This window comes from Meriones unguiculatus, chromosome 12 (assembly GCF_030254825.1).
Source record: "Meriones unguiculatus strain TT.TT164.6M chromosome 12, Bangor_MerUng_6.1, whole genome shotgun sequence".
NCBI lineage: Eukaryota > Metazoa > Chordata > Mammalia > Rodentia > Muridae > Meriones > Meriones unguiculatus.
The window spans coordinates 86,674,276-86,701,119 of record NC_083360.1 but is presented as its reverse complement, the minus strand read 5'-3'; the positions used below and the strand labels follow the sequence as shown (position 1 = coordinate 86,701,119).

General features: G+C 43.2%; 1 protein-coding gene across 3 annotated transcripts in view; it reads left to right on the top strand.

Annotated features, from left to right (window-relative positions):
• The window catches only part of Zfyve9 (zinc finger FYVE-type containing 9), a 119,170-nt gene that overhangs the window by 79,031 nt on the left and 13,295 nt on the right, over nucleotides 1-26,844 (top strand). For all 3 annotated transcript variants that reach the window (XM_060366099.1, XM_021660983.2, XM_021660977.2), the window contains 6 exons: nucleotides 313-435; nucleotides 1,766-1,921; nucleotides 7,827-8,051; nucleotides 10,563-10,645; nucleotides 11,413-11,517; nucleotides 26,568-26,718. In XM_060366099.1, coding sequence (XP_060222082.1) covers nucleotides 313-435; nucleotides 1,766-1,921; nucleotides 7,827-8,051; nucleotides 10,563-10,645; nucleotides 11,413-11,517; nucleotides 26,568-26,718 — 843 coding nt within the window. The remainder of the gene's footprint in view (nucleotides 1-312; nucleotides 436-1,765; nucleotides 1,922-7,826; nucleotides 8,052-10,562; nucleotides 10,646-11,412; nucleotides 11,518-26,567; nucleotides 26,719-26,844) is intronic.

Sequence of the window (26,844 nt, the reverse complement as noted above, 5' to 3'; positions counted from 1 at the left end):
CCACATTTTCCTTCCAGGTGAGTGAAGGAGGCACCATTGCCATGCAGTGAGACTATGGTACCAACCACGACCAGTGTCACCTGTTCATAAAGCAGCTGCTGCCTCTCTTCTTGAGGAATCATTCCAGTCTCCACCAGACTTCCTTCTCAGTTTGTCCCTTTAACCCGTCCACTGTGATGTTTTCTGTCCACAGACTATGCTGGGGAGGAGAGGCCGTTTCAGATGTCAGTCAGTTTGTCCCTTTAACCAGTCCACTGATGTCAGTCAGTCAGTTCCCTTTAACCGGTCCACTGTGATGTTTTCTGTCCACAGATTATGCTGTGGAGGAGAGGCCGTCACAGATGTCAGTCATGCAGCAGCTGGAGGACGGAGGACCTGACCCGCTGGTCTTTGTTTTAAATGCAAACTTATTGTCCATGGTTAAAATTGTAAACTGTAAGTTAGAACTTTTTAATTAAAAATCATTTAAACACGTAATTTTTAAAGCTTTCATACTCTTCACACAAAAGTATTTTAATATGTAGTCACATTCTACTGGAAACAGTTCTGAAGAAGTTGGTTCATATAAAATAGATAGCTGTGAGGTTAATGGGACATGCTTACCTTTAGTCAGACATGAGACAGGTTAATTCTCCATGGAGGAAAGTAAAATAGATCTTGCAGTGATGTGGGTTAAAGTCTGCTTGAAATGGCTATGTTAAGTCACAACTAATGGCCAAATTAATCTAAGTGAGTAAGTTACCAGCAGAACAGCATTTCATAGTAGATCTTAAGATCCAGAAGCTTAGCCAGGGCTACACAGAGAAACCCTCTCCAAAACAAAACAACAAAAAAGGATCCAGAAGCTTTAATCATGCAGAACCAAATATGTTAACCACATAATATATACTCAAACTGTGGTACTTAATACATTATCAGAAGAAACTGCAATTCTTGGTGTGGAAATTATGGGCATCAGTATTAAGAAAGAAGATCGTAACTTTAATCTTGATTCTTTCTGGTACACTGGAAAACAGAGAATGCATTTATCCTGGAAGAAACGATTTGTGGGAGAACGTCCCCCAGTCCTCACTGTGTACTTGTTTTAAGTTGACCTTAGAAACTAGAAGCAGCTATGCACAGCTTCCAAAGAAGAATTCTCCGTTGATGAAATGGAGGTTTCTAGCTTAATTATACCTTTATATATTTGGCCTATTGTTAACGTCATACACTTTTTCTTACAAATCATATTTAAGTATAGTTTTGCTTAGAATTTGAATTTACAACATCTAGTTTAGAAGTTACAATTAGAAACTAGCTAACCTCTCCATTTGAGGATAGGAGCCATTCTGTGCTTTTACCTGGTACTGTGGTGTAGCATTTTGCCCTCAGAAGTCATCCACTTGGTGATTATGGAATGACAAAGAGAGAGAAATTAGCTAGCCTTCAGTTCCTGAAGCACCTTAAAATAGTAGATTAATTGGAGTGGCGGATATGTTTGCCGTGCAAGCATGGGAACCTGAGTTTGATCCCAGCACCCACATAAAAAAAAAAAAAAAATCGAAGAGGAGGAGGAAGGAGAAGGTCAGGTGCAGCAGGATGTGTCTGCAATCCTAGCACTGGAGAAGCAGATCTGGGGACCTGTAAGGCTTTCTCAGAGAACCCGGCTCAGAAAATAAGTTGGAAAACAATTGAAGACAATTTTTGCTGTTTTGTAACAGATTTCTGTGCTTCCTTCTGAGATCAAGGATTGAGAAGAGTGTTTATATGTTTATTCCACCTATAGATGTGAACAGGAAGTGCTGGTGTTTTACAACCAAGGGAATGCATGCTGTGGGTCAGTCTGAAATAGTAATTTTGCTACAGTGTCTACCAGATGAAAAATGTTTGCCAAAGGACATCTTCAATCACTTTGTACAACTTTATCGGGATGCACTGGCAGGTAGGAATGCATTATAATTTTGCACCATTAGTAGATGACAAAAATTTTTGGACTCAGATATAAAACAACCACAGTAGATTTGGAAGCATGACATTGAACTTTGATATTTTCTAACAGTGCTGGGAATTGAGCATATGTCCTCATTTGTGGTAGGCACTCTACCACCGAATCACATCCCCAGATTTTGGACTTTGATATTAGTGGCAAGTTAGAACTCACTATAGTTTGGGAAAATTACATATTTTATTACTTGATGGGGTTCTCTTTGTTTTACAAAGGATAGACTCAAAATTATAAGAGAATCCATTGACCTTGGGGTAAGAATGTTGTTTGGAGTTATTTGGGGTCAGAACATAACTATCTAGTAGAAGGAAGCATAATCATAACTCATTCATCATAACCTTTAGTGTCAGTGTTTATATAATCATGATATAAAACACTTGAATATTCATAATTTTTATTCAATTAATTTATATGGTTTCAAAATAAATTATATTAAATATGCAACATAAAAGTAAAGGCACACTTTTTTATTACAATTTATTCACTTTGTATTCCAGCTGTAGCCCTTCTCTCGTCCCCTCCCTATTCCACTCTCCCTCCTCCTCCTTCTCCTATGCTCCTCCCTCAGTCCACTGATAGGGGAGGTCCACCTCCCCTTCCATTTGACCCTAGCCTATTAGGTCTTATTAGGACTGGCTACATTGTCTTCCTCTGTGGCCTGGTAAGGCTGCTTCTCCCTTAGGGGGAGGTGATCAAAGAGCTAGCCACTGAGTTCATATCTAGGGAACCCACTTGGAGACTGAGTTGCCAGGGACTACATCTCTGCAGGGGTTCTAGGTTATCTCCATGCATGGTCCTTGGTTGGAGTATCAATCTCCAACCAAGACTATGCCCAGATTTTTTTGTTCTGTTGCTCTCTTTGTGGAGCTCTTGTTCCCTTCAGGTCTTTCTATCTCCTCCTTCTTTCATAAGATTCCCTGCACTCTGCCTGAAGTTTGGCTGTGAGTTTCAGCATCTGCTTTGATACCCTGCTGGGTAGAGTCTTTCAGAGGCCCTCTGTGGTAGGCTTCTGTCCTGTTCCCTTTCCCCCACTCTTCCAATGTCTATCCTATTTGCCTTTCTGAGCGAGGATTGAGCATCTTACCCAGAGTCCTCTAAAGGCCCACTTTTTAAAAACTGGAGGAGGCTAAGGATGTTAACTTAAGGAAATACTAAACTTGACAGAGAAATACTTGTATTTGACCAGCATGTGGTTTATACTTGTAATTTCTGTACTTTGGAGGCTGATATAGGCAGATCATGAGTTCAAGGCCAACCTGTGCTATGTAGTGAGATCCTACCTCAAAAACAACAATACATTTAAGTTTATGATTTGACAGTAAAGATTCACCTGACTTAACAGAAAAGATAAGATAGGGTTTAAATGAACTAATTCTTATTTATAATAACAGAAGGTCAATAAACAATATCTGTTGATAGATGTACAGACTAAAACAAATAAGAAGTTTTTGTTGTTTTGAGGCAAGGTTTCACTGTGTAGCCATGCTGACCTGGAACTCACTTTGTATAACATGTAGGCCTTGAACTCACAGAGATCCTTCTCCCTCTGCCTCCAGAGTACTAGGATGAGGCTTTTTTTTTTTTTAAGGTTTATTTATTTATTATGTATAGTGTTGTGCCTGCACGCCAGAAGAGGGCACCAGATCTCATTATATATGGTTGTGAGCCACCGTGTGGTTGTTAGGAATTGAATTCAGGACCTCTAGAAGAGCAGCCAGTGCTCTTAACTAACTCTGGGCCATCTGTCCAGCCCAGGATGAGGTCTTTTTAAAGAATCTATTTCTATTTTAACTCTGTGCATACATGTGTGTCTGTGAACATGAGAGGCCTCAGGAGGCTGAGTGCGGGCCGTGGACCTGGAGCTGGACCTGCGGGTGGTCGTGAACTGCCTAATGTGGGAGCTGGGAACCAACTAGAACCTTCTGCAGGAGCAGCATGTGCTTTCCGTCACTGACTTGCCACTGAGCCATCTCTCCAGCCCTGCTTCTTCACTAAAAGGATTCTTAAGACAAATGTGATTGCTCACATCTCTCATCTCAGAACTCAGGAGGCTGAGGCAGGAGGATGGTGAATTCCAGACTAGGAGAGGATACATAGTGAGACCCCCATCTCAAATAAATCAAAAAACAGGAGAGAAAGATTGTCCTGAGGAACAGGAGTTGGAAAGGGAGAGAGAGTGTAGAGTGGCTAATATAATACTATTTTTATATATTATTTGGTAGTATTGTATAAAGATATGAAATAATGAAATACTCAGGCTTTCTTTTTAAATTCATTATTGGGTGTATATATTTATTATATGTGCGTGTGGGCGGCATTTGCCACAGCATATTTGTGGAGGTCAGAGGACAACTTTATGGGATCAGTTCTCTCCTTTCACTTTATGTGTGGGTTCTGAGGACCGAATTCAGGTCGTCAGCTACTAATGGTAAACACTTTAACCCCTGGACTGTCTCCTGCACTCAGTCACTCAGTCTGTCTGTGAGGTATGCTCCACCACTGCACTGGGATCACAGGAGCACTGCCAGTTCACGCAGTCTTTCTTAAGGCTGCAATTCCCTTTGCGAGATTTTGAGCCAAAGATGTTATCTAAAATTAAAGAAAAAAAAAATGCTTTTGTATGTGAATTATTCTTTGAAGCATTGCCTAAATATTACACAAAAATTAGAAACAATGAAAATGCTCATGGGTGGATAAAAAGGTTAACTGTTATTATGTGTATGCTTCTTTTTAAGAACTTTTACCAGCCGGTCAGTCATGGTGGTACTCACCTGTAATCCCAGCACTTGGGAGGCAGAGGCAGGATGATCTCTGTGAATTTGAGGCCAACCTTGTTTAAGAAATGAGTCCAGGACAACAGGGCTACACAGAGAAACCCTGTCTTGAAAAACAAACAAAACAAAAAAGGTACCTAGCATCAACATAGTGGCTCACAGTCACCCTGAATCCAGTTTCAGTGCCCTCTTCTGAACTCCTTGGGTTTCTGTGTGCACATGGCACATGCACAGAACTCAAACATACACATAGAAAATAGAGTAGTGTGTGTGGTAGCTCACTCAGCACTCAGGAGGCAGAGGCAGGCGGAACTCTGTAAGTTCAAGGCCAGCCTGGTCTACAGAGTGAGTTCCAGGACAGCCAGAGCCACATAGTGAGATCCAGTCTCAACATAGCCCCAACCACAAGGGATCAAACTCCATGAGATCTGGTATGCTTACTCAAATGCAGTAATTCATGGACAGCAGTACTGCTCAATAGTAACAATGAACAGACTGCTGTTACCTGCAAGAGCACAGATGTGCTCTGTGGAGCCACACAAGCCGGGCTCAAAGAGTTGGCTGTTGTTGATGTTTGTTGTTTTTGTAATTAGTCTTCACAACAAGCAAACTCCAGGGTGATAGAAAGCAGATCAGTGCTTTCTTGAAGTGAGGTTAGGGTCCAGGTATTAGGGTTTGTTTAACTTCAGACTAGAAGAGTGGATATATGAGCATTTACATTCATTAAGACTCATAAAACTAGCCAGATGCTGGCCCATGTCTTTCATCAGAATATTTGGTAGGTGGGAGAAGTTTGTGAGGTCGCGCATGGAAAACAAAACCAATTCTGTGAGTGTATAGAGCTAGGCATGGTGGCACACGCCTGTAAATCCCGGCATTCAGGAGGCAGAGGCAGTAAGATCTCTTGAGCTTTCAAAGCGAGCCTAGCCTACAGAGTGTGTTCTAGGACAGCCAGGACTACACAGAGAAAGTCTTTCTTGAAAAACAACAGCAACAACAAAATCTGTGTTTTATGGTGTATGAGTTGTTACTTCAGAAATGACTTAACAGGCTATTGTGGAGATTCAGTGAAAACTTGAGAAATAGCAAGGCTTAAACTTAGTAATAGTGAGAAAAAGAGATGAAAGAAAGCGATGGCTCAGGTAAGTAGGGTTTAGTAACTGATGGCGAGGTGTGGTGTGGTTGGGGAACAGGAGAAGGCTACCCTCAGATTTCTGGCTCGGCACCTGAGTGAGTTGCTCTCATGCTTTTAAATGATAGTAGGAAAAGAGCAGGTTTGACAGAAGAGATGAGTTCTTAATTCAGTCTGCTAAATTAGTGTGAATGTCTATAAAGTTTGAACTAATCAGAGGGAATATGTAAATAGTAGGTAAATATGTGGGTGTGGCTCTTAAGAGGTAAATCTAGCCCCACCCAGACACCAGGCCCACCCACAGACAGTGGTGATGAGCAAGTGAGCATGCTGGAGAGGAAGAGAATCAGAACTGAAGATGATAGCCTTCGGGGTAGCCTGTGCCACTGCCTGAGGTCATGGTGAAGCCCTGGCCGTGTAGCAGGCGGGATCTGTGTCATGTCTGTGGCCCATGTTTCCACCAGGGGCCAGGCAAACGTCTCTGTTGACGTGTGAAGGCTGTGCAGAGCTGGCCCCGCCCCTCACCACGAGACTGCTCCACCCCAGCCTTTCCTGGATAGTGGACCTGGTGTCGTGGGTCCTGAGAGTGGGCTGCAGGCCAGAGAGCTGGCCGAGTCCCTGGCCGGGCAAAACGGGAGAGCTGGCATGCTGACCAATGCCGCCACCTCCCAGATCCAGATCCAGGGCTTTGAGATGACCCACCCCAACATCACCCCATCTGTGACCTGCTGGAGCAGAACCAAAGCTGCAGGACCTCCATTTCACAGGCAACAACAAGCTAACCAATAACAAGATTTAAAAAGTAGATAAGTCTAGTTTAAGTTTAGGAGACATAGCTTTTGCATAATAGTTGGAATTATAATTTTGACTAGGATAGGCCAGTGTGAAGTGACTACGCTGTAGGCAAAATCTAGGATGATAATAACATGGAGTCAAATATATATATATATACTATGTGTGAATGGTTTTGCATTATAACATTTATTTTACTTTAAATATCTAATCCTCCTACAGCTTTTTAGAGTGTGCTACAGTAATTCAGCCCATGTACACAGTATGTAGTGATCAAGTCATGGCAGTAAGTGCCTTCATCCCCTCGAGTATTACTCATTTCTGTGTTGAAAACTTTTCTAGTAAATACAGTGTAGATACTAATAAGTTTCCTCCTGTGCTGCAGAAACACAGACCTGGTTCCTCTGTGCCGGTGTCTTTTACCAGCTTCTTTCTTCTGTCTCTCCTTGCTTCCCTTTGCAGTCTCTAGTGACCACTCTCCACTCCATTCTTATTTCATGCTCACGGGAAGCCCTGAAAAGCTAGAAAACAAACTGTCTCTTAACAGATGCAATTCACTTTAAAAAAAAAAATAGCTTTCTTGGGCTGGAGAGATAGCCCTGTTGATTAAGCGCTTTGTTACACAAGTGTGAAGACCTGCGTTCAATCCCCAGCACCCATGTAAAAGCAGATGAAGGTGCTTGAAATCCCAGCAGCTGGTGAATCAGACACAAGTGGGTATTGCCATCTTAGACCAACCTGCCCCGGTGAAAGAGCTCGTCTCAAAAATACAAAGTGGCCCCGGATGTGGTGACTCATGCCTACGGTCCCAGCTCTCAGGGAGGCAGAGGCAGCAGAGCTCTGTGATTTTGAGTCCAGGACAACCAAGTCTACTCAGAAAAACCCTGTCTTGGAAAACAAACAAAAATAAAGGTGGACGGCTCCTGAGGAATGACATTGAAGGCTGACCTCCGGCCTCCACATGCGTGTGCACACACGTGCAAATACAGACACATACACAAAATGAAAATTTTGCAGATATGGCTCTCTCACAGGGAAAGATTGGGAATTTGTGTTTGGTTATATCTACCTCAGTTTTGGGTAATGATAATTATTTAAAGTATGATTGATTTCTTGATAGAAAATAATGAACTTTCTGTTTTAGGGAATGTTGTGGGCAACTTGGGACATTCTTTCTTCAGTCAGAGTTTCCTGGGCAGTAAGGAGCACGGTGGGTTCTTGTATGTGACGTCTACCTACCAGTCACTGCAGGATCTAGTGCTTCCGACGCCACCCTACCTGTTTGGGATTCTCATCCAGAAATGGGAGACCCCTTGGGCCAAAGTGTTCCCCATTCGACTCATGTTAAGACTTGGAGCTGAGTATCGACGTAAGTGATTAAACAAATCTTGAGATGTTTAGATCCCCCTCTGATTATACAGTTCAGTAAGAAGTAACTTTTTGAAAATAGGAATGCTCACTAAACATGACCAGTGTCTGTACTTACTTAGCTACAGTGGAATGAGTGAAAACGCCAAGTGAGGAAGTTGATGGTGTTTCTTTCTTTGCAAATTTACTCTTGTGGTTCACCGATTAAAAATATCATCTCCAGGCTGGAGGGATGGCTCAGAGGTTAAGAACACTGGCTCTTCTTCCAAAGGTCCCAAGTTCAATTCCCAGCAACCACATGGTGGCTCATGACCATCTACAGTGAGATATGTCCTTCTTCTGGTGTGCAGGCAGAACACTGTATAAATAACAAACAAATAATGTTTTAAAAAGTAGATCATCTTCAAGACAGTTAAATTGAACCAGTATCTTTATAGCATATCTGTGAGCATATTTGTTATTACTTTGTTAGAAGCCTTCATAAGAGTTTGTTTTACTTGACTCTCACTGATGATGAAAACTATGTGTGCTTATGGCTCTGACTTGGTGAGCTGGCTGACAGGTCTTTGCCCATGGTTGTAGCTGTAGAACTCTGTTCGTGTGTGCGTGCGTGCGCTTTTTTAAGATACTAAAGTCGTGATGCAAACTTTGCTTTAACTTCTGTATTTTCATTTACTTAAAAACAGCTTATCTGGGAATCAGAACACTTGCGTAGGTCCTCAGCTCTGTAAGTGTAGGAAAGCAACTCAAATTTTCTGATTGTTAGCTTCTCAAATTGTCAGGTTTGTTTTATAAACTGGTGATTTTGTCTCATACTATAGTGTTAAAGGAATAAAATAAAATAATAAACAAAACATTACTTTATAAACCAGAAAATAATATATGTTCTCAACAAGTCGCCTTTCATACTAGTTTACTTTTTGTTACTGGGTCACTGCCGTGACCGAGAGCAGCTTGTGGAGGAAATGTATTTCAGCTTGTAGGTTACAGCCCATCGTTGAGGGAGGTCAGGAGAGGAGCTGTGGGCCGGAGGCAGAGACCACTGAGAAATGCTGCTTACTGGCTTGTCCCAGGCTCACCTCAGCCACCTTTCTTTTCAGCCCAGGCACAGCTGCCTAGGAATGTGCTGCCCTCAGTGGCCGTCGCCCTTCGACAGCAGTTAGCCAGTCCCATGGAGACAGCTCTTCCCCAGTGTGTAAAGTTGACAACTAAGATTAGCCATCGCACCTCTGTTTTTACTTGTGTGTTCGTCACTGATTAAGACTTTAATGAAGGGGGGCTGGAGAGAGAGCTCGGCATCTAAGAGCACTTCTTGTCCTACAGAAGACTCGATTCAGTTCCCAGCACCCAGATGATGGCTTCCAACTACCCTCAACTCCAGTTCCAGGGGATTCGATGCCCTCATCTGATCTATGGGGCTACCAGACACACAAGTGTCACACTGACACACATGCAGGCAAAACACTCATACACACAAAAATAAAACAAGTAAATCAAAACAAATTAAAAGAAGAAGTAATTTAATCAAGGGCTGGACTGTGAACACCTTTAATCCCAGGACTGAGGTGGCGGAGGGAGATGGATCTCTGTGCGCTCATGGTTGGTCTGGTTAATAGAGCTCACTCTAGGCCAGCCAGAGCTCCAAAATGAGATGCTGTCTCAGAAAACTACAACCAACAGCACTCAGCACAGAGGCAGGTGGATCTTTGTGAATTCAAGGCCAGCCTGGTCTACAGAGTGAGTTCTAAGACAGCCAAGGCTACACAGAGAAATCCTGTCTAGAATAAACAAAAAAGAAACCAAAAGCATTTAACCAAAACCTATTAAGTGCTATGAATCCTAGAAATTCAGAAATGGCTAAGATATGATTATAGATTCTTAGGAATGTAAGGGAAAAAAACAGAAATAATGATTAAAATGGTATATTGTATTACAAACCCATGTTTATGATTAAATCATTTGGGTGCTCCAAAGTGATCTTTAGCTTGATCAAGAATGAAGAAGTTGGTTAAGAAACACCTCTTAGGTGAAGATGCCCCTGGATGAGACTCTAAAAACAAGTGAGAGGTGGAAAGAAGCTGGATGCCCACAGAGAAAGCAGCCCGTTTCTTTGTCTTATTTGTCATTTCAAACAGAAGAACTGGGCAGTGAGCCAGCTGGGAGTGCCACCTGGTGCTTGCCCTTCCTTAGGAGGAAGAGAGGAGTGAGCTCGTTGGCTTTCTGAGTACAGGGTTTTGGGGAGAAATTTGGTTTTCTGGACCATACCAATGCAGCTGCTTCCCAGGACCTGATGAGTCACTTTGAAACTGCATGAAAGGACTTTTGTGGTCATCAGACAACTAGTTAGATAGCTCACGAGTTATCTGTTACCATACTAAATACTTTTGGAGCCCAACATTTGAAGTGTCATAATGAGCCATTAAATTATATTTAACATTGTTTTAACAATGATGTTTCTTTTCCTAGAAATTTAAGGTGCCGAATTTAATCTGATAATCTCTCATTCCTGTAGTTTACCCCTGTCCACTGTTCAGTGTTAGATTTCGGAAGCCATTGTTCGGAGAGACCGGGCATACCATCATGAATCTTCTAGCAGTAAGTTGGGAATGTCCTTTTCTCTTTCCTGTACTTGTAGAGGAGAAAGGAGGGAAAGATTTTGCTGTTTTGTTGACAGCTCTGCCCCGCTGCTTCAGGCAGGTGAAGGCATGTGTTGGAGGAGAACAGAGCATACATATGCTTTTGAAAACAGTTGGAGCTTTTGGGTGAAACAGTCCAGGACTCTGAGTGTGCTTTCGAGGCAGTGACCTGGCATGATTCCTGTAAGGACTAGAGCACGGCGTAAAGATACAGCGTTTTGTCCTGTTTCCATCCTCCATCCCTCTGCAGTTCACTGCTGAGCCAAAAGTTGGTCCAAGATTACACTCAAATACATGAAAGGCTTCTTCTGCCCATGGATCTGTGTATGGACTAGGAGTTACATTCTACATTTTTGTACCTACATTTAGCTACAAATACTCACTGAGTTCCTAGACATACGAGAACAAAACAAGTTAGAGCTCATACCTGAAAGAAGACAAACAGCTAAAAAATAAATATAGAAAATGTTAAGTAGCGATAAAGCAGAGTAGTCATTTAATTAACATTACGTGTAAGGAGAATAGGAAGCCCTCTGATTTATTGCCTTGTGGGCTTACATGTAATGAGAGAGGCAGGATGCGGCAGTAAGGGTTTCCATTACACATCCTTTCGTTGTAAATAAGGAAGATCATTTAATATTGACACTCCTATTTGTGCTACTTTTATTACTGTGAACCAAGTCTTACCATTTTATCATGTTCTGTTCTACTTTATTCTTTGCCCAGGACTTCCGAAATTACCAGTATACTTTGCCAGTTGTTCAAGGTTTGGTGGTTGATATGGAAGTTCGAAAAACAAGCATCAAAATTCCCAGCAATAGATACAATGAGGTAAGATTTTACCATGAAGGGACTTTTTTTTTTTCATAATTGAAAATATGAGTAAAAGTAAAAAGTACATAATTACATGCAAATTTTATCTTTAGTAAACTCAGTTTATATTAATATTTGGCTTAGTCCATTTATGTAAAATTTCCTTAGAGAAAGGTAGAGTGATAAATTCCAGACTTTTAAAAAAGATTTATTTATTATGTACACAGTGTTTTTGTGTGCATGCCTGCAGGTCAGAAGAGAACACCAGGTCTCATTATAGATGGTTGTGAGCCACCATGTGGTTTGCTGGGAATTGAACTCAGGACCTTTGGGAAAAATAGCTAGTGCTGTTCCAGACTTTTAAAGTAACAGGTGTGTCATTTGATCTTTCAGTATTGTGATAGACTTGCATTTTAATTGAGAAGTATAAAGTTAGCTATAGCATACCTATAAAATTTCTGGTGGGATTTTTTTTTCTTATTCTCTAGTACAGTAAATACTGTGTTGTTCATCTTTGTTTTGCTTTTTAAATTGAAAATAGACTTCTTTTTCATACAGTATGTTCTTATGATGTTCCCCAAAACCTTCCAGATCCACCCTGACTCCCCACTCTCTGAAATCCACACTTGTTTTCCCTCTCATTAGAATGCAAGCAGGGATCTAAAAAATAGTGATAAAGTGATATTAAGTAACATAAAATAAAAATAAAACCAAACTGGAATAGGATGAAGCAATCAAACTACCAGGAGAAAAAGCCAAAGAAAAAGCACAAGAGATACATGTAAATGCAGAGGCACACATATTTTCATAGGCGGAAATTCCATAAAAACACAAAGCTGGAGATCATGATATATATGCAGAAGACCCTTAAGGAAAAGAAAGAAAAAGAAAGAAGGAAGGAAGGAAGGGAGGGAGGGACGGACGGACAGAAGGACGGAGGGAGGGAAAGAAAGAGATTACCAGTGAAAGCATTATAAGATAACCTCCAAAAATGCCATTGAGTTTGTTTTGTGCGAGCCGCCTACTGCTGGGCATGAGGGTCTGTCCTTAAGGGTGGTTTATATACCCGGTGGACTCCATTGGAAAAACTAGTTTCTCCTTTGCTAGCAGTTACCATTTGTGGCGGTGGCTTCTGGGTTAGCGATGAGACTTGTGTGTACTTGGCCTCTCAGGACTAGGACTCATCTGGCTCAGACCCGTTCAGGGATTGCACATGCTGTCACAGTCCCAGTGAGTTCACGTGAACATCAGTCCTGCTGTGTGTACTTGGCCTCATTACTTTGGTGTTCTCTGTCCCCACTGGCGCTTTACGATGTTTTTATTTCCTTTTCCATAGCGCTCCCTGAGCTGTGAGGGAGGGATCTGAGGAGATATCCTGATTAGGACCGAGTGTTCTAGGAGCTCTTACTCTGCACTTTGTTGGCTGTGGGTCTCTGGATTTGCCCCCATCTGCTGCAGGAGGAAGCTTCTCCGACGATGGCCGAGCAAGACCTGATCTATGCGTATAGCAGAGCATCATTAGGCATCATTTTATTGCATGTTATTTTAGCAGAACAGCAGTGCTTGGATTTCCCTGGCCTATTTAGAGGAGGTTCTTGGCTACCTGAGCAGTGTTGAGTATGGGTCCCAAAGTGTAATGAGCCTTAAATGTATTCCGACACTGGTTGGGTACAACCACAAACTCTGTGCTGCTATTGCTGTGTCTTTCAGGCAGCTCACTATTGTAGATCAGAGGGGTGTTTGTCTTTTTTTTTTTTTTTTTTTTTTTTCTTGATACCATACAGAGTACTTTCTAGTGCCTTGAACACTAGGCAGTAGTGGTGAAATATCTGAAATATCTGAAGCACAGCTCAGCTTCGGCATGATGATTGAGTTGTTTAGGTGTTGTCTTCAGCAGTAGAGTCTTACCATCAGTTTGTGGTGAGCAGCCGAGGGTTGTCCTTTGGCCAACAGCTTGATTAGTTGTAATGCATTCCCGGAACTGGAGGTCTCACCTGGTGATGAGACATGTCTGGCTGGGCGTGTCCTGCCAAACCCATCTTCTCTCCCGGGTGTGGGGAGTGTTGATTACTACTGAGCTGTCTCTGCCCTATACATGGTCCTCCTCACTCCCACCTGTGCGGTCCTTGATCTGCTTTTCCTCACAACTTTTCAAGAAACTGCTTCCTTACTGGCATACACTTACCTTACAATTCACTTGCCTAACCCTACCCACTTACTTTTTTTTTTTTCGAGATAGAGTTTCTCCGTGTAGCGTTGGCTGTCCTGGACTCACTTCGTAGACCAGGCAGGCTGGCCTCGAACTCACAGAGATTCGCCCATCTCTGCCTCACTGAGTGCTGGGATTACCACATCCTGCTGCAGCCCTACTTATTTTTAAGTGTAAGTTTAGGAATATTTTCTCTAATTAGATTTTAATTCCCATTGGGTAAGGGTCCCTGCAGAAACTATGGCTGACAGGAATGGTCTGCAGGAGGCAAAAAGGAAATGCAGCTCAGCACAGTTTAGGTGGTGCTGGTTTAAACTTCTAGAATTCAGCCAGTTCATTGTAAGCATATTTAAGCACAGCACAGTTTGGAAAAAAGTTTTCTGCTGAAATACAATCCCCTGTTCACAAGGAGGCATAATTACTTCAGAGTGCATGGCACATCTTCCAGGAAGATGGGTTCTAGAGATAGAGTACAGTAAGGGCCTGGGGACGGATCTGACGTCAGTCATACAGACAGCACCAAGCTCGTTTACGCTGCTAGCCACCTCCAGTCGTGCTTGTGGGGGCTTGGTATGGCCTTCAGCTAACACAGACCGCTAGGCTATTAATCACCTCCATTCCCAGCCTTCTGGGTGAAAAACTGATTATACATCTTTTCCCTTGAAAAAGCAGCATTTGTTGAGCACTCTTGTTTCCCTAGAGCCATCCGTGGGCATAGGGGCCTCTGTGCTCCCAACAAATTCTCACCTGGAGTAGCTTTCTCTGTTGTGACATTTTCAGAATTCTTTTTTCCCCTTTGAGGCAGGGTCTCAATATGTAACGCCAGCTGCCTTGAAACTTGCTGTATCGACCAGTCTGGCCTGGTACTCAGGAAGGTCCACCTGGCTCTTCAAGCACCGAGATCAAAGGCGTGCGCTACCGTGACCGGCACATTTTTAGAAAATTCATTGCATGCTGTTGACAGTCATATACTGGTTACTTCATGCTCAGTGTCTTCTCTGAGACTGTCTGTCCTGTGAGGGACATGTCTGTGTTATCTACTACTGGTATCAAAAGTACACTTTTGCATAGCAGTGCAAGAATATTAGTACGTAGTAGGTATCCAAGAAACATGCTGAACGAAAACATGAAACGGGCCAAAGAGGTGGCTCCCACACAAGCCTGGCTATTTGAGTTCAATCTCTGGAAACTCTGTTCAAAACAAAACAAAACAAAACGAAACACCCAGCAGGGCTGGGTGGGTGTGGTGGCGCACACTTTGAATCCTAACACTCCAATGGTAGAGGCAGGTGAGTCTGAGTTTGAGGCCAGCCTGGCCTGCATAGAGAGGTCCAGGCTACACAGAACATGGAACTGTCCCGTGCTTCTTAATTTTTTACTGTTTGAGTACCTAACAAAAGCGGTACTTTGCATGTAGAAAGTGTTTATAAATTATTGTTAGATAAGTAAATGACAGATCTTATGGATAATGAATGATGCTTACACATTCAAAACAACTGAATTGGAAGAGAGATAGAATAGCGTGGTGGCTGGAGCCTGTAATCTCAGCTCAGGAAGTGTGGACAGAAGTATCAGGGATTCAGTCATCTTCTATTACGTATTCCATGTATGTATCTTTCAGTAGAAGTGTGTCTCCCCCTAGAAGAGCATAAACTGCATCATGACGAAGAGGCAAAGCACTAATGGGTTAGTGGGAAATAAAGTTGTGCTGTGCTGGCTTGCCCAAGGCCTTCAAAACCCAGCTGAAGAAATTTAAACTTTCATCTGTGTGTGGGCACACGTGAGCCGTAGCGTGCATGTGGAGATCAGTTTTTAGGAGTCAGTTCTTTGTTTCTGCCTTGGCTCCAGGGATCAGACACAGCTCTTCAGGTTGTATGATTCACTTTCCTCTCCTTCCCAAGCGCTGGGAGTAAAGGTGTGTGCCACCAACGCTGAAAGTAGCTGTTTTTAGTCCATGTTAAGAGACCTGATCTAGGCCAGGTGTGGTGGCACATGCTTGTAGTCTCAGCACCCTGGGAAGCAGAGGCAGGTGGGTTGCTGTGAGTTTGAGGCCAGCCTGGTATGTGAAGTCCAGGACAGCCAGAGCTACACAGAGAAACCCTCTCTTGAAAACCCAGGGAGGGGGGATGTGAACTAAAGCTTTCTGATGGTCTTGGTGAAACCATCTCTGATGACTCCAGTACTGGCCCTATAACCTCCAGGGCTGTGAGATGTCTACTTCTGTAGCTTGTGCCTCCAGATCTGTGGTGCAGATGTTACCAGCTGCCAAGTCCACTGTAAAAAGCTAGTCAAGAAAAATGTGAGGAAGCAAAGGCAGTAGACAGTGGAGCATGAACACAAAGAGACAACCCTAGGAGACTTGAGGAGATAGAGTTGAGAACACAAGGAGCCTGTGATGACTAGAATTTGCAGGCAAGAGTACCAGAACTGAAAGAGCTCAGGTGGTGGGCTAGGATTACTATGTCAGGTGAGAATTCCTTTCTACTGAGTGGGCCGGAAGCCAGTTAGCCATCTGGTGGTTGCCCACAGGATGTAAGTACCACTATTGTACCTTTCAGAGTGCCTTGCAATGCGTTCTAGTCCTCATGACGGTTCATCACTGTTTGAGCTGGCCAGGCGTGCTGATTGCTTTTCCTCTTGGCAGCTTGCACAGTTCTTTCTGACTTTATGAGAGCCCTTAGCAAGGAGTCTTCCAGGTCTCTCTGAAGTGGGTGTTGATTTCAGCAGGACACTGTCACCTTTGAGCTCTAGTACGCAGCCAAGGACCGTGGCAATGGCTACGGTGTTCGGGGCTCTCTCGGTCTCCCCTGACCACCACTCAGAAGGAGGGTCCTCATGCTTGGCACTGTGGAGTTTTCTTATATAGTCTGTGGCCCTTGAGGAACATTATTACCCTGAGCAGTGTAACTTCATTTCAACTCTCTGTGTGTGTTCTTATATATAGGTTATTGTGAGTAAACATGAAACAGTGATTCCCTGTGACTTTTAAAAACATTCTTAGGCTCATTTATGCTTCCTCCCTCATCTTCCTCTGTGTTCTCTTCCTCCTCTCTCTCTGGGCAAGCCCCCCTTCCACATTTTTCCCATTTCTCCCTCTGTAGGATCTGTAGAGCTCCTCCTGCTCCATGAGCCTTTTTTACTTCCCTGGTTCATTAGTTACATTTCTGTTGCTGTGATAAAACACTATTGCTGAGGCAACTTGCAGAAGGAAGGGTTCATTTTGAGTGTACCTCTAGGATAAGAGTCCTGTCACCATCATGGCAGAAAAGCTGGTAGCAAGCATCAGGCTTCTCACCAGGAACAAGGCTGAGAATTTACCTCAGACAGCAATCAGGAGACAGAGAGCAAACAGTGGCAAAGCCTGTCTGCCCCTAGTAATGTCACTCTTCCGTCAAGGCCACAGTTCCTAACCCTGTCCAAACAGTGCCACAAACTGGGGGCCAGACACTCAGATATCCACGAATATGGGGGCATTTCATTCAAACCACCACACCCAGCATCTGCTTAACCTCTAAAGGTGGGGCTAAAGCTTGACAAATAAGAGAATATGTGCTGTTTGTCCTTCTACCCCACTCAGTGTAACATTTTATAGTTCCATCTATTTGCCTGCAAATTTTGTGATTTCATTTTTCTTAGAGTTGACTAATATTCCACTGTGTGTGTGTGTGTGTGTGTGTGTGTGCGCGCGCGCGCGTGCGTGCATGCGTACACCACATTTTCATTATCCATCAGTTGAAGGATGTTTAGATTGTTTCCATTTCCTAGCTATTGTGAATAGAGTGGCAATGAACATGGCTAAGCAAGTGTCTGTGGAGTAGGAATCCTTTGGACATATGCTAGACAAATAGTTAGCTGCCTTTTCTAAAATTCCATTTTCCAGAGGAGGAAACTGGTACAGGGAGGTCCACGAAGTTGCCCAAGGGCACACAGCTAGTTACTAAGAAAGCCAGGATTCAAATACAGTAAGTCTGGCTTAACCCTTGTTTGGTGATTATTATTCCAAGTCTGAATGAGGATGGTGCCTATAAAAACCTAAAAAATAAAGAGAAAGTTTGATTAGCATTTCAAAGGAGAGGATAGTCCTGTTAGTATCTGATTGGGAGCCAGCTAAGGCTTTGTAGAAAATGAGATATTTACTAAGAAATGATTTGGGACCACATTTTTCAGGTGCTTCATTTTGGCAGAAAAGGGGAAGCACAATAATAGTATATGCAGAGACTTAGATGTGAAACTATAGGGCATCAAGTAGCTCTGAGGCTGCCTCTGTTGCCTAACCCATGCCCTCAGGACTCTTCAGTCCTTACCACCAATTCTAGGATGGACAAATGCTTGGTGGTAGCTTGAAGTTTCAGAAAACCAGCCTGCATTGAGGTCTATGGGAAAAGTATACATAAGAAGCCGTGGGGGCTGGGGAATGGCTCATCAGGTAAGAGCATTTGCTGTATACAAATGACGTCCTGAGTTCAAATCCCCCAAACCCATTTGAAAAGACAAGTGTGATCATACACATACACGTACAAGTGTGTCTGTCCTCTGTTGGCTTCCATGCTCACAAACATGCATAAGCATATGCCACACGTGACAACATTTGCACTCTCTTTTCAAAAGGACCTGGAGAGAACTCTCTCTTTTTTCCTTGTGGACTTTTGAAGGCAGGTAGCAGCTTTCCTGGAGTCATCATGAAAATTCTTGCTTTTGCCATGTCTGCTCAGCTCACTACAGTCTGGAAATGTGGGTGAACATATGTCACCATCATCTCCATGACTGCATGAAGGACTAGTTGATCTTCCTTGAATGGGCTTTTCAAGACTGTCTGGTCAGTGAGAGATTGTGCTAGTTCTTTATACATGAAAAAAACGAACTTGTAAATCTTAAAAAAAATAAAACAAAAACAACACAAAGCTGGAAAATATGATATCGATGAAGGTGAACTCTTTGGCAAACTCTCGGAAGAGGAACTGCACCATTGGCAGTGTTGCAGGCGACCCCAGAGCATGGTGCCGCCAGCTGGGTCCCAGCAGAAAACAGACCAGGAAGCGACCACCAACCAGTTTACCATGAGAATCTTCATGTTCCTGGAGGAGGAGGGTTTTTAATAGAAATATTCAGGGGGACCTTCACCAGAAAACAAAGGAAGAATTTTTATTTCCAAAGAAAAGGCTATCTAGAAACTCATGAAGAAGAAAAAGTGATCCTGAACCCAAATACGGAAAAATCTTTGACTAGCACCTGACACTCAACTGTGTAATCTCGCAACTGTCCTTGGAGTGCACAGGTCAGTTATCAACACTTGATAGAGAAACAGCCAAAAAGTGAGGCCAGTATTTGAGGAATCATCCTGTCCCACAGTTGTGGAAGGTGGGTCTGCAGTAAACAAAAGCAATGGCTCTGGTCTGCCAGACATCAAGCTCAACATCAAGAATATTCCAGCTATGACCCTGAAGAAATTTGAAAAGGCTCTGGCAGCTGACGGTCACATAAAGTTAGTCTGACTTTACCTGTAGCGGTGGCCTTGCAGCCATTGCTTTTCAGATACACTGAAAGTAAATGAGACCATGAAAAGTCTTAACAGAATCAAATTTTTTTATCAGAACTGGAATCCTGGCTTTGGTAGAGGCCCTGAGAGAAAAATGACATCTTGACAGAAATCAAGATTTACAATTAAGCCACATGGTCATGGAGCACAGCTTTAATCCCAGCAGAGAGAAGCAGGTGGATCTCTGTGAGTTCAAGGCCAGCCTGGTCTACAGAGTAAGTTTCAGGACAGCCAGGGCTACACAGAAAATCCCTGTGTCAAAAAACCAAACAGCACTCTCTCTCTCTCTCTCTCTCTCTCTGTCTCTCTCTCTCTCACACACACACACACACACACACACACACACACAGGCAGCAGTTGAGAATGGCTGTACAGGTAGAGATTGTGCAGGTACTAGATGAGAACTTGAGGATCATGCAGTTTGGGTACCGGTTTATTAAGCAAGGCATAGACAAGAGTAGGAGCTGCCAGTACAAGGAATAATGATCTGGTTAATAAAGAAGGAGTTGAAGGAGATTTGAGGTAAAGTTCACTAGAAAAGGTAAGGTCTCACCATGTAGCCATTAAAAACAAAACAAAAAAAGACCTGAGCCTGCTCTCCCTTCTCCATAGATCCCATCCTGTGTGTGTCTGTGTTAGACCCAAGCTCTCCCCTTTCTCCATAGATCCCGACCTGTGTGTCTGTGTTAGAGTTATGCATATGTACACAGGTATGCAGGAGTGTGCTGCCTCTATCATTCTCCCACCGTGTGTTCTGAGACAGTGTGTATCAGTGAACCGAAGCTCACTATTTTGGCTAGACTAGCCAGCCGAGAAACCCCTGGCATGTACCTGTTTCCAGCTTCGCAGCCCTGGGGTTGCACCATCATGCTCATCTTTCACGTGGTTCTAAGGAGCCACACTCAGGTCCTTACAGAGCAATCACTTCATCTTGTGTCTTCTCTCCAGCGCTCATTGGACCACTTTAGCCGCAGTTATTCGTTATGCTAACCATGTAGCTAATAATTTGTTATCCTTTTCCCTCACTACTTATCCATATGAGATCTTTAAATATATTTACGTGCTTATATTGCCAGGGATCACGTCTGCCAACTTGTACAAAGAAAATGACACCAATCTTAGTGACAACACTGAACATGATCTGACTGTGCTGGTTCAAATGAGAATGGCCCCCAAAGGCTCGTGTATTTGAGTTCATGGTCCCCAGTTACAGGAACTGTTTGGGAAGGATTAGGAGGTGTGGCCTTGTGGGAGGAGGTGTGTCACTGGGTTGGCTGGAGGTTTCAAAGGCCCAGCACAGGCCCAGTGTCTCTGTCTCTCTCTTAGCCTATAACTTGTGGGTCAGATGGGAGCTCTCGGCTCCTTCTCCAACACAGTTGCCCGCCAGGCTCCCCGCCGTGACGGTAGTGACTGACCCTGAAATGGTGGCCAGCCCCAGCTCAGTGCTTTCTCCTCTAGGCTGCCTCGCTGTGGTGTTTCTTCACGGCAGTCACTAACACACTGCCCACTTCCATGCTGTCTCATGTTACTGTCCTGCGTGAACTATTTTAAGCACTGAAAAGCGTTTAGCATGTTTTTGTGATTACATAGAGGGCAGTCTGTTTGTATGCCATTGCTTTGAGTTAGGGTAACTATACCAGAAGTGGTCTGCTTGCCTCCGAAGACACTCTTTCACCGGGTGAAAAAGTGTGAACGGTTTAGCACAGATTCTGTTATTTTCAGGGAAATCGCGAAATAGGTGGGGAGTTGGGGAGTGGTCTTAAGCTCAGGCAGAGCAGTACATGCTTATTCTTTCAGCACTTGGGAGACTAAGGAAGAAGGAACGTGAGTTCAGAGTCAACCTAGACTCCATAGTGAGACCTTGTCTCAGAAAAAAAAAAAAAAGATGGAAGGAGAAAGCATGTGTGAGGGAGTAGTCCTCTTGTGTAAGAAGCATGTTTGGGTGCAGTTAGGAAGGGAGGCAAGAGAAGAGTTGGTGTGGGGCTAGAACAGCAGTCATGATTCTGAGCGGAAGACAAGATAAAGTATGATATCCGAGCTGGGCTTGGATATGGAACTAATCAAATTGATTAAGATTATGTGAAATCCAGGCATGTATAGGGAAAAAAAATATAGTCAGGAGAGTACAAGAGAGAAAGGGATAGAGAGATGAGATAGAGAATTTGAATTGGTGGAGTTTAGAAATAACACAGATAAAACAGTCAAGCATTTATATCACAGTTGTTAAGCATAAATGTATTTCATTGTTAGTAAAAATCTCTCTGGGAAAATTTTCTTTTGCAAATGAGTATAATTTTAAAGGGAAATAAAATATGTTAATTCAGCTCTTAAAGGAATTTAACTTTACTATATTGGACTTGAAACTAGCATCCAGATAAATCAAGAAAATGATTTCCTTCAGTGTCAGGTAATTTATTCAGAGTCTTTGAATTGGGCATGTGTCTTAGTCTGCTTAGTGTAGACGCAATTAGAAACCACTTTATCTTGGAGCTTTGGAGGAAATGATGGATATGACATCCTTTAAATGGCTACATGCAATCATCTCCCTTTTACATGATGCAAACGTAAATTGCAAATGACAAATTAGTCTCCCAGTTGACTTTGGATGAGCAGAAGCCTGCTGACCCAAGTTGTTTGCATTTAGAAACTAGAGTCTTCTAGACAGCAAAGCCCTTGCTGCCGAGACTGACCACTGCATTTGATACCCTGGGACATACTCAGTAAAGGGAAAGAACCAAGTCCACAGAGTTTCCCTCTGACCTACACACGCGCCCACACGCCCACACACACACACACACACACACACACACACACACACTAAACTTAATTTAATTTTTTTTTGTTTTGTTTTTAAATAAACAGGGGCTAGAGAGATGGTTCATACTGCATCCTTGCACAGACCCTAGGGATAGACATGACTGTGGTGGCCAGGGAATGAAGAAAAGACAGACACACACAAAAGCTGGGGTCAGGAGGCTGGGCTCTTGGATGAGAAACTTAAGCACCCTGGAGCTGATTCTGTTTATGATGTGCAGTAAACTGGGAGGTGGGTTATTGCATACGGATAAACAAAGGCAGAGTTCATGCTATGCAGATGTAACAAGTGTAGCTAATCTCAGTAGCAGCAGTCCTGTGGACATTTCTGTACACACCATCAGCACCCACACTTGGGCCACAAGGGTAGTCTGCCATTTCCCTGAACCGAGCCAGGGGAGACTGCCATTTGCCCATCAGTCGGAGGCTTTGGAATCCTTGACATAGCCCTGCCTGTGTCGGAACCACACACTCACTCAAGACTTCACTGCCCAGGGCTTCCTCTCCTTCACACAGAGCACTTGCTGCTCTTGTAGAGGACATGGGTTTGGTTCAGGCACCTACATGCTGACTCATAAACTCCAGTTCCAGGGGACTTTTTATATACCAGGCATTCAGAAGGTGTTCACAATACATGCAGACAGGACAGACACATTAAGTATACAAGTAGCTAGATAAATACATGATAAGCAAGCAAGCCTTTGAAAAGGTTGGAGAGATGGCTTAGCAGTTAAGAACGCTTGCTGCTTTTCCAGAGGACCTACCTGAGTTCAGTTCACTGCCGTCCATAACTCTAACGGCACCTTTCCTCACATTGACATAACCACACGTGCACACGCTTATACATGATTAAAAGTTAATATTTAAATTAAATTAATATTTAAATTAGAAAATAAAATTATATTGGAGGGCTTCCCAGAATGCTTGCCTCTCATGTGGGAAGGTCAGAGTTCAGTCCCCAGCAGCACATAAAGCAGGTGTGGTGGCAGGTGTCTATAACCCCAGTGCTCTGAAGGTGGAAGCAGGAAGATTAGAAGTTTAAGATCATCTGGCTGCAGACCATTTTGAGGCCAGCAAATATCTACTTTGGAAAACTTAAAAACAAAGGTGTGGGATAATGATGACTTAAAGTGGTATTGATACCTCCAATACAACAGTTTAATCATGGAGGTAAAGATTTATACTGTGAAAACTATAAGATTGTAGAGGAAACTGAAGGCCACCCCCCAGGCACTCAGCATGACCCCCGTGGCCTGGGCCCAGACCCTGAATGATGACAGTGTCTCCACCACTCAGAGAGCTCTACAGACGCCACAGAAACCTGAAATTTTCACAGCCTTTAGTTAAAAAGTAGAAAAGCCAAAACTTTCATGGGTCTTAAATAACAACCCAGAAATGGTTTTGGAAAAGGAGAATAAAGTTTGAATAAAGCTTTAAAACAGTACAGTGTTGTGCTGGCATAGAATAGGGTGTAGGGACTGAGAAACAAATTCTTAAATTTGTCCCAGTTTGTTTAAATGAGGGTATTGCTGACACTCAATGGCAAGAGAAGTGTTTCAACAAATGGCACTAGAGTAACTGAATTGCCACACATAAAAGAATGGGATTGCACCCCCGCCTCTCAAACTATGTAAAAATCACCTCGAAACGAACCAGCAAGCACTGGCTTGAAACCTCTCGCCCTGCTGCAGATAGTAGTTATCATATATCCCTAGTTTCACCTTAAGCGAGGAGCGTCATGAAAATGTGTTCTTAATTCTGCCCCTTACTCTTGAGTAGATGGTCAGACACGAACGCTTTGAGCACGTAGCCACAGCATTTTCATACACGCTTCATATTTTCCACCATTCTCTTTTGTATAGTTTCTGACTCACAGACCTTCCCAAGTTTACATATCCATCCTACACTTGCCATGCTGACCCAGCCTACTGACACAGCATAGAAAGGATATGGGAAGGGAAGAGGCCCCTCACGATGCTGAGATTTAGTCTTCTGTAGTGCCTAGGAGTCACGGAACTTCAACACAACTAATCTCAAGCAAGAGATCTCAAGCAAGGATTTTAAAAACAAGTGAATTTTGCTTACTTAGAGCCAGAAGCAAAATGGACCAGCAAACTAAAGCAATAAACCCACAGAGTTACCTACTGTAATTCCAGCACTGGGACACAGAGACAAGAGGGTTGGGAGAGCAGCATAGTTCTTAGCTGCATGGCTGTGTGGTGAGCTGGAAGCCCAAACTACATGAAACAATGGCTCATAACCCCTGCCCCTGCCAGAAAAGAAAGAAAGCTCCACAGCCAAAAATAAATAATACAACATCCTGGCGGGTCGTGCACCTTTAATTTCAGCATTCTAAGAGGCAGAGGTAGGCCAGTCTCAGAGTTCAAGGCCAGCCTGCTCTACAAAGCAGGCTGTCCAGGACAGCCAAGGCTATACAGAGCAACCTTGTCTAGAAAAACCAAAACAAACAAACAATGCAATTACAAAATAAGCAACGGATTTTGTCTTGGTGATTGTTCTGTTGCTGTGAAGAGACACTGTAACCAAGGCGACTCTCATAGAGGAAAGCTTCAGAGATTTATTTCATTTTCATCATGGCGGGGAGAATGGAGGCAGGTGCTACCATGCCCGCTGGAACCGAGAGCTGCACCCTGATGGCAGGCTGAGAAGGTCTCTGAGGTCGGCATGGGCTTTTGAAATCTCAAAGCTCAGCCCCAGGACACACTTGCTCCAACAAGGCCACACTCACTCCAATTAGGCCACACCTCCAAATCCTTCTAATCCTTTAAATATTGCCATTCCCTGATGACTAAGAAATATACAAGCCTACAGAGGCCATTCACATTACCATCGATTGTATAGATAGTTCCCAAAGATAGGGAAATCCCTCTCTCTCTCTCTCTCTCTCTCTCTCTCTCACACACACACACACACACACAAACTTAAAAGGAAAATGAAGTCCTGGATTAGGTGGTGGTAATACACTTATAATCCCAGCATTCGGAAGACATGCAGATCTCTGAGTTCAAGACCAGCTTGGTCTACAAAACAAATTCCAGGACAGCCTGATCAACACAAAGAAATCCTGTCTTAAACAAACAAACCAACCAACAAACCATCTGCTTTCTATTTCCGAGCATTCATCTATCCCAGTGTTTCGTTTAAAAGCGTGGAACAGAGAGCAGGCGGGTGGTACAGGAAGAAGGGACGTGCTGCTCTAGCTGCTTGTCTCAGAGAAAGAAATGGGGCTGCAACAGTTTCAGATTAACTGTTCAAAGGAAACAACTAATTTAAAAATAGATCAGTAAGTTAGACAGATGTAAAAACATGAAGAAAGGATGGGGAAAAGGAACATTAACTTGATCTAATTGCAGGTTAGCATCAAAGTAGGTTCAGTCTTTTTTTTTTTTTTTTTTTTTTTTAATGGCCCAAGAACCTCCTTTTTCTCTTTTGACTGCACAGGTTTGTGTACATGCAGACTCCGAGCAGGACTTCTGCTGCCCCGCTCTGTCACCCCACACCTTGTTTCCTTGAAACAGAATCTTTCTCTGAGCGTAGTGGCCACGAAGTCACAGCAATCTTCCTGCCTCTGCTCTTCCTACACACTGGGTTTACAGGCTGTCATGGCCATACCGACCTTCTAGGATCTAAACTACGGCATTCATGCTTGCCCAGTGAGGCAACCACAGCCCCAGCTCCTCAGTGCTTTCCCATGTTAAATTTACGTTAGCAGCACGTGGGCTGGAGAGATGGCTTAGAGGTTAAGAGCACTCACTGGCTGCTTTTCCAGAGGTCCTGAGTTCAATTCCCAGCAATGCCACATGATGGCTCACAACCATCTATAGTGAGATCTGGTGCCCTCTTCTGGCATGTTGGCACGCATGCAGGTAGAATATGGTATAAATAATAAATAAAATATGTAAGAAGAGAAAAGAATACAGAATACTAATATTCATTAAAGAACTCAAATTATTCAAATTAACTAACAATGAACTTCATAGATTTCTAGAGAAAAGCCTCAGGTTTGATATCAAGGAAGTAGGCAGATGCACTTAAATTGTGACATTCTTTTAGAGTTATAATTTCAAGGTTTCTGTCCTTAGAAAAAGCAATAAGAGACTGTGCACTTAACTGAACTAGTTTGTATTAACTGAATTCAGTGAAACTAGGAAACAGCAAACAAGCTGGGCATGGTCTCCTAGACCTCTAATCCTAGCACTCTGAAAGCCGAGGCAGGTGGATATCTAGGAGTTCAAGGTTACCATGGTTTACGTAGGAGTTCTAGGCCATCTAAATAGTGAGACCTTGTCTCAAACAACAATACAACAAAAAACGAAAAAAGACAAAGAAAATGAATGCAGAATGTTCAGACGTTATATAGCTAACTTGCATAGGGAACTTTTGTTTTTCTAAACTGTGGCTGACTGACTGTCTCTGAGAAGTTGGTGGTTTGCCATGCTAGAAAAGTTGTCCATTCTTGCAGAATAAGGTTAACCCTGTTCTTTGTAGATGATGAAAGCCATGAACAAGTCCAATGAACACGTCTTGGCAGGAGGGGCCTGCTTCAATGAAAAGGCGGATTCCCACCTCGTTTGTGTACAGAATGATGATGGAAACTATCAGACACAAGCCATCAGTATCCACAACCAGCCCAGGAAGGGTAAGCAGGGGCACTGCTGGAGGAGTTTTATTTTATTTAAATTATTTATATTCTGCATGTATGACTGCGTTATGGGCATGTCTGGCTCCAGCAAAGTCCAGAAGAAAGCTTTTCAAACGAGCTCTA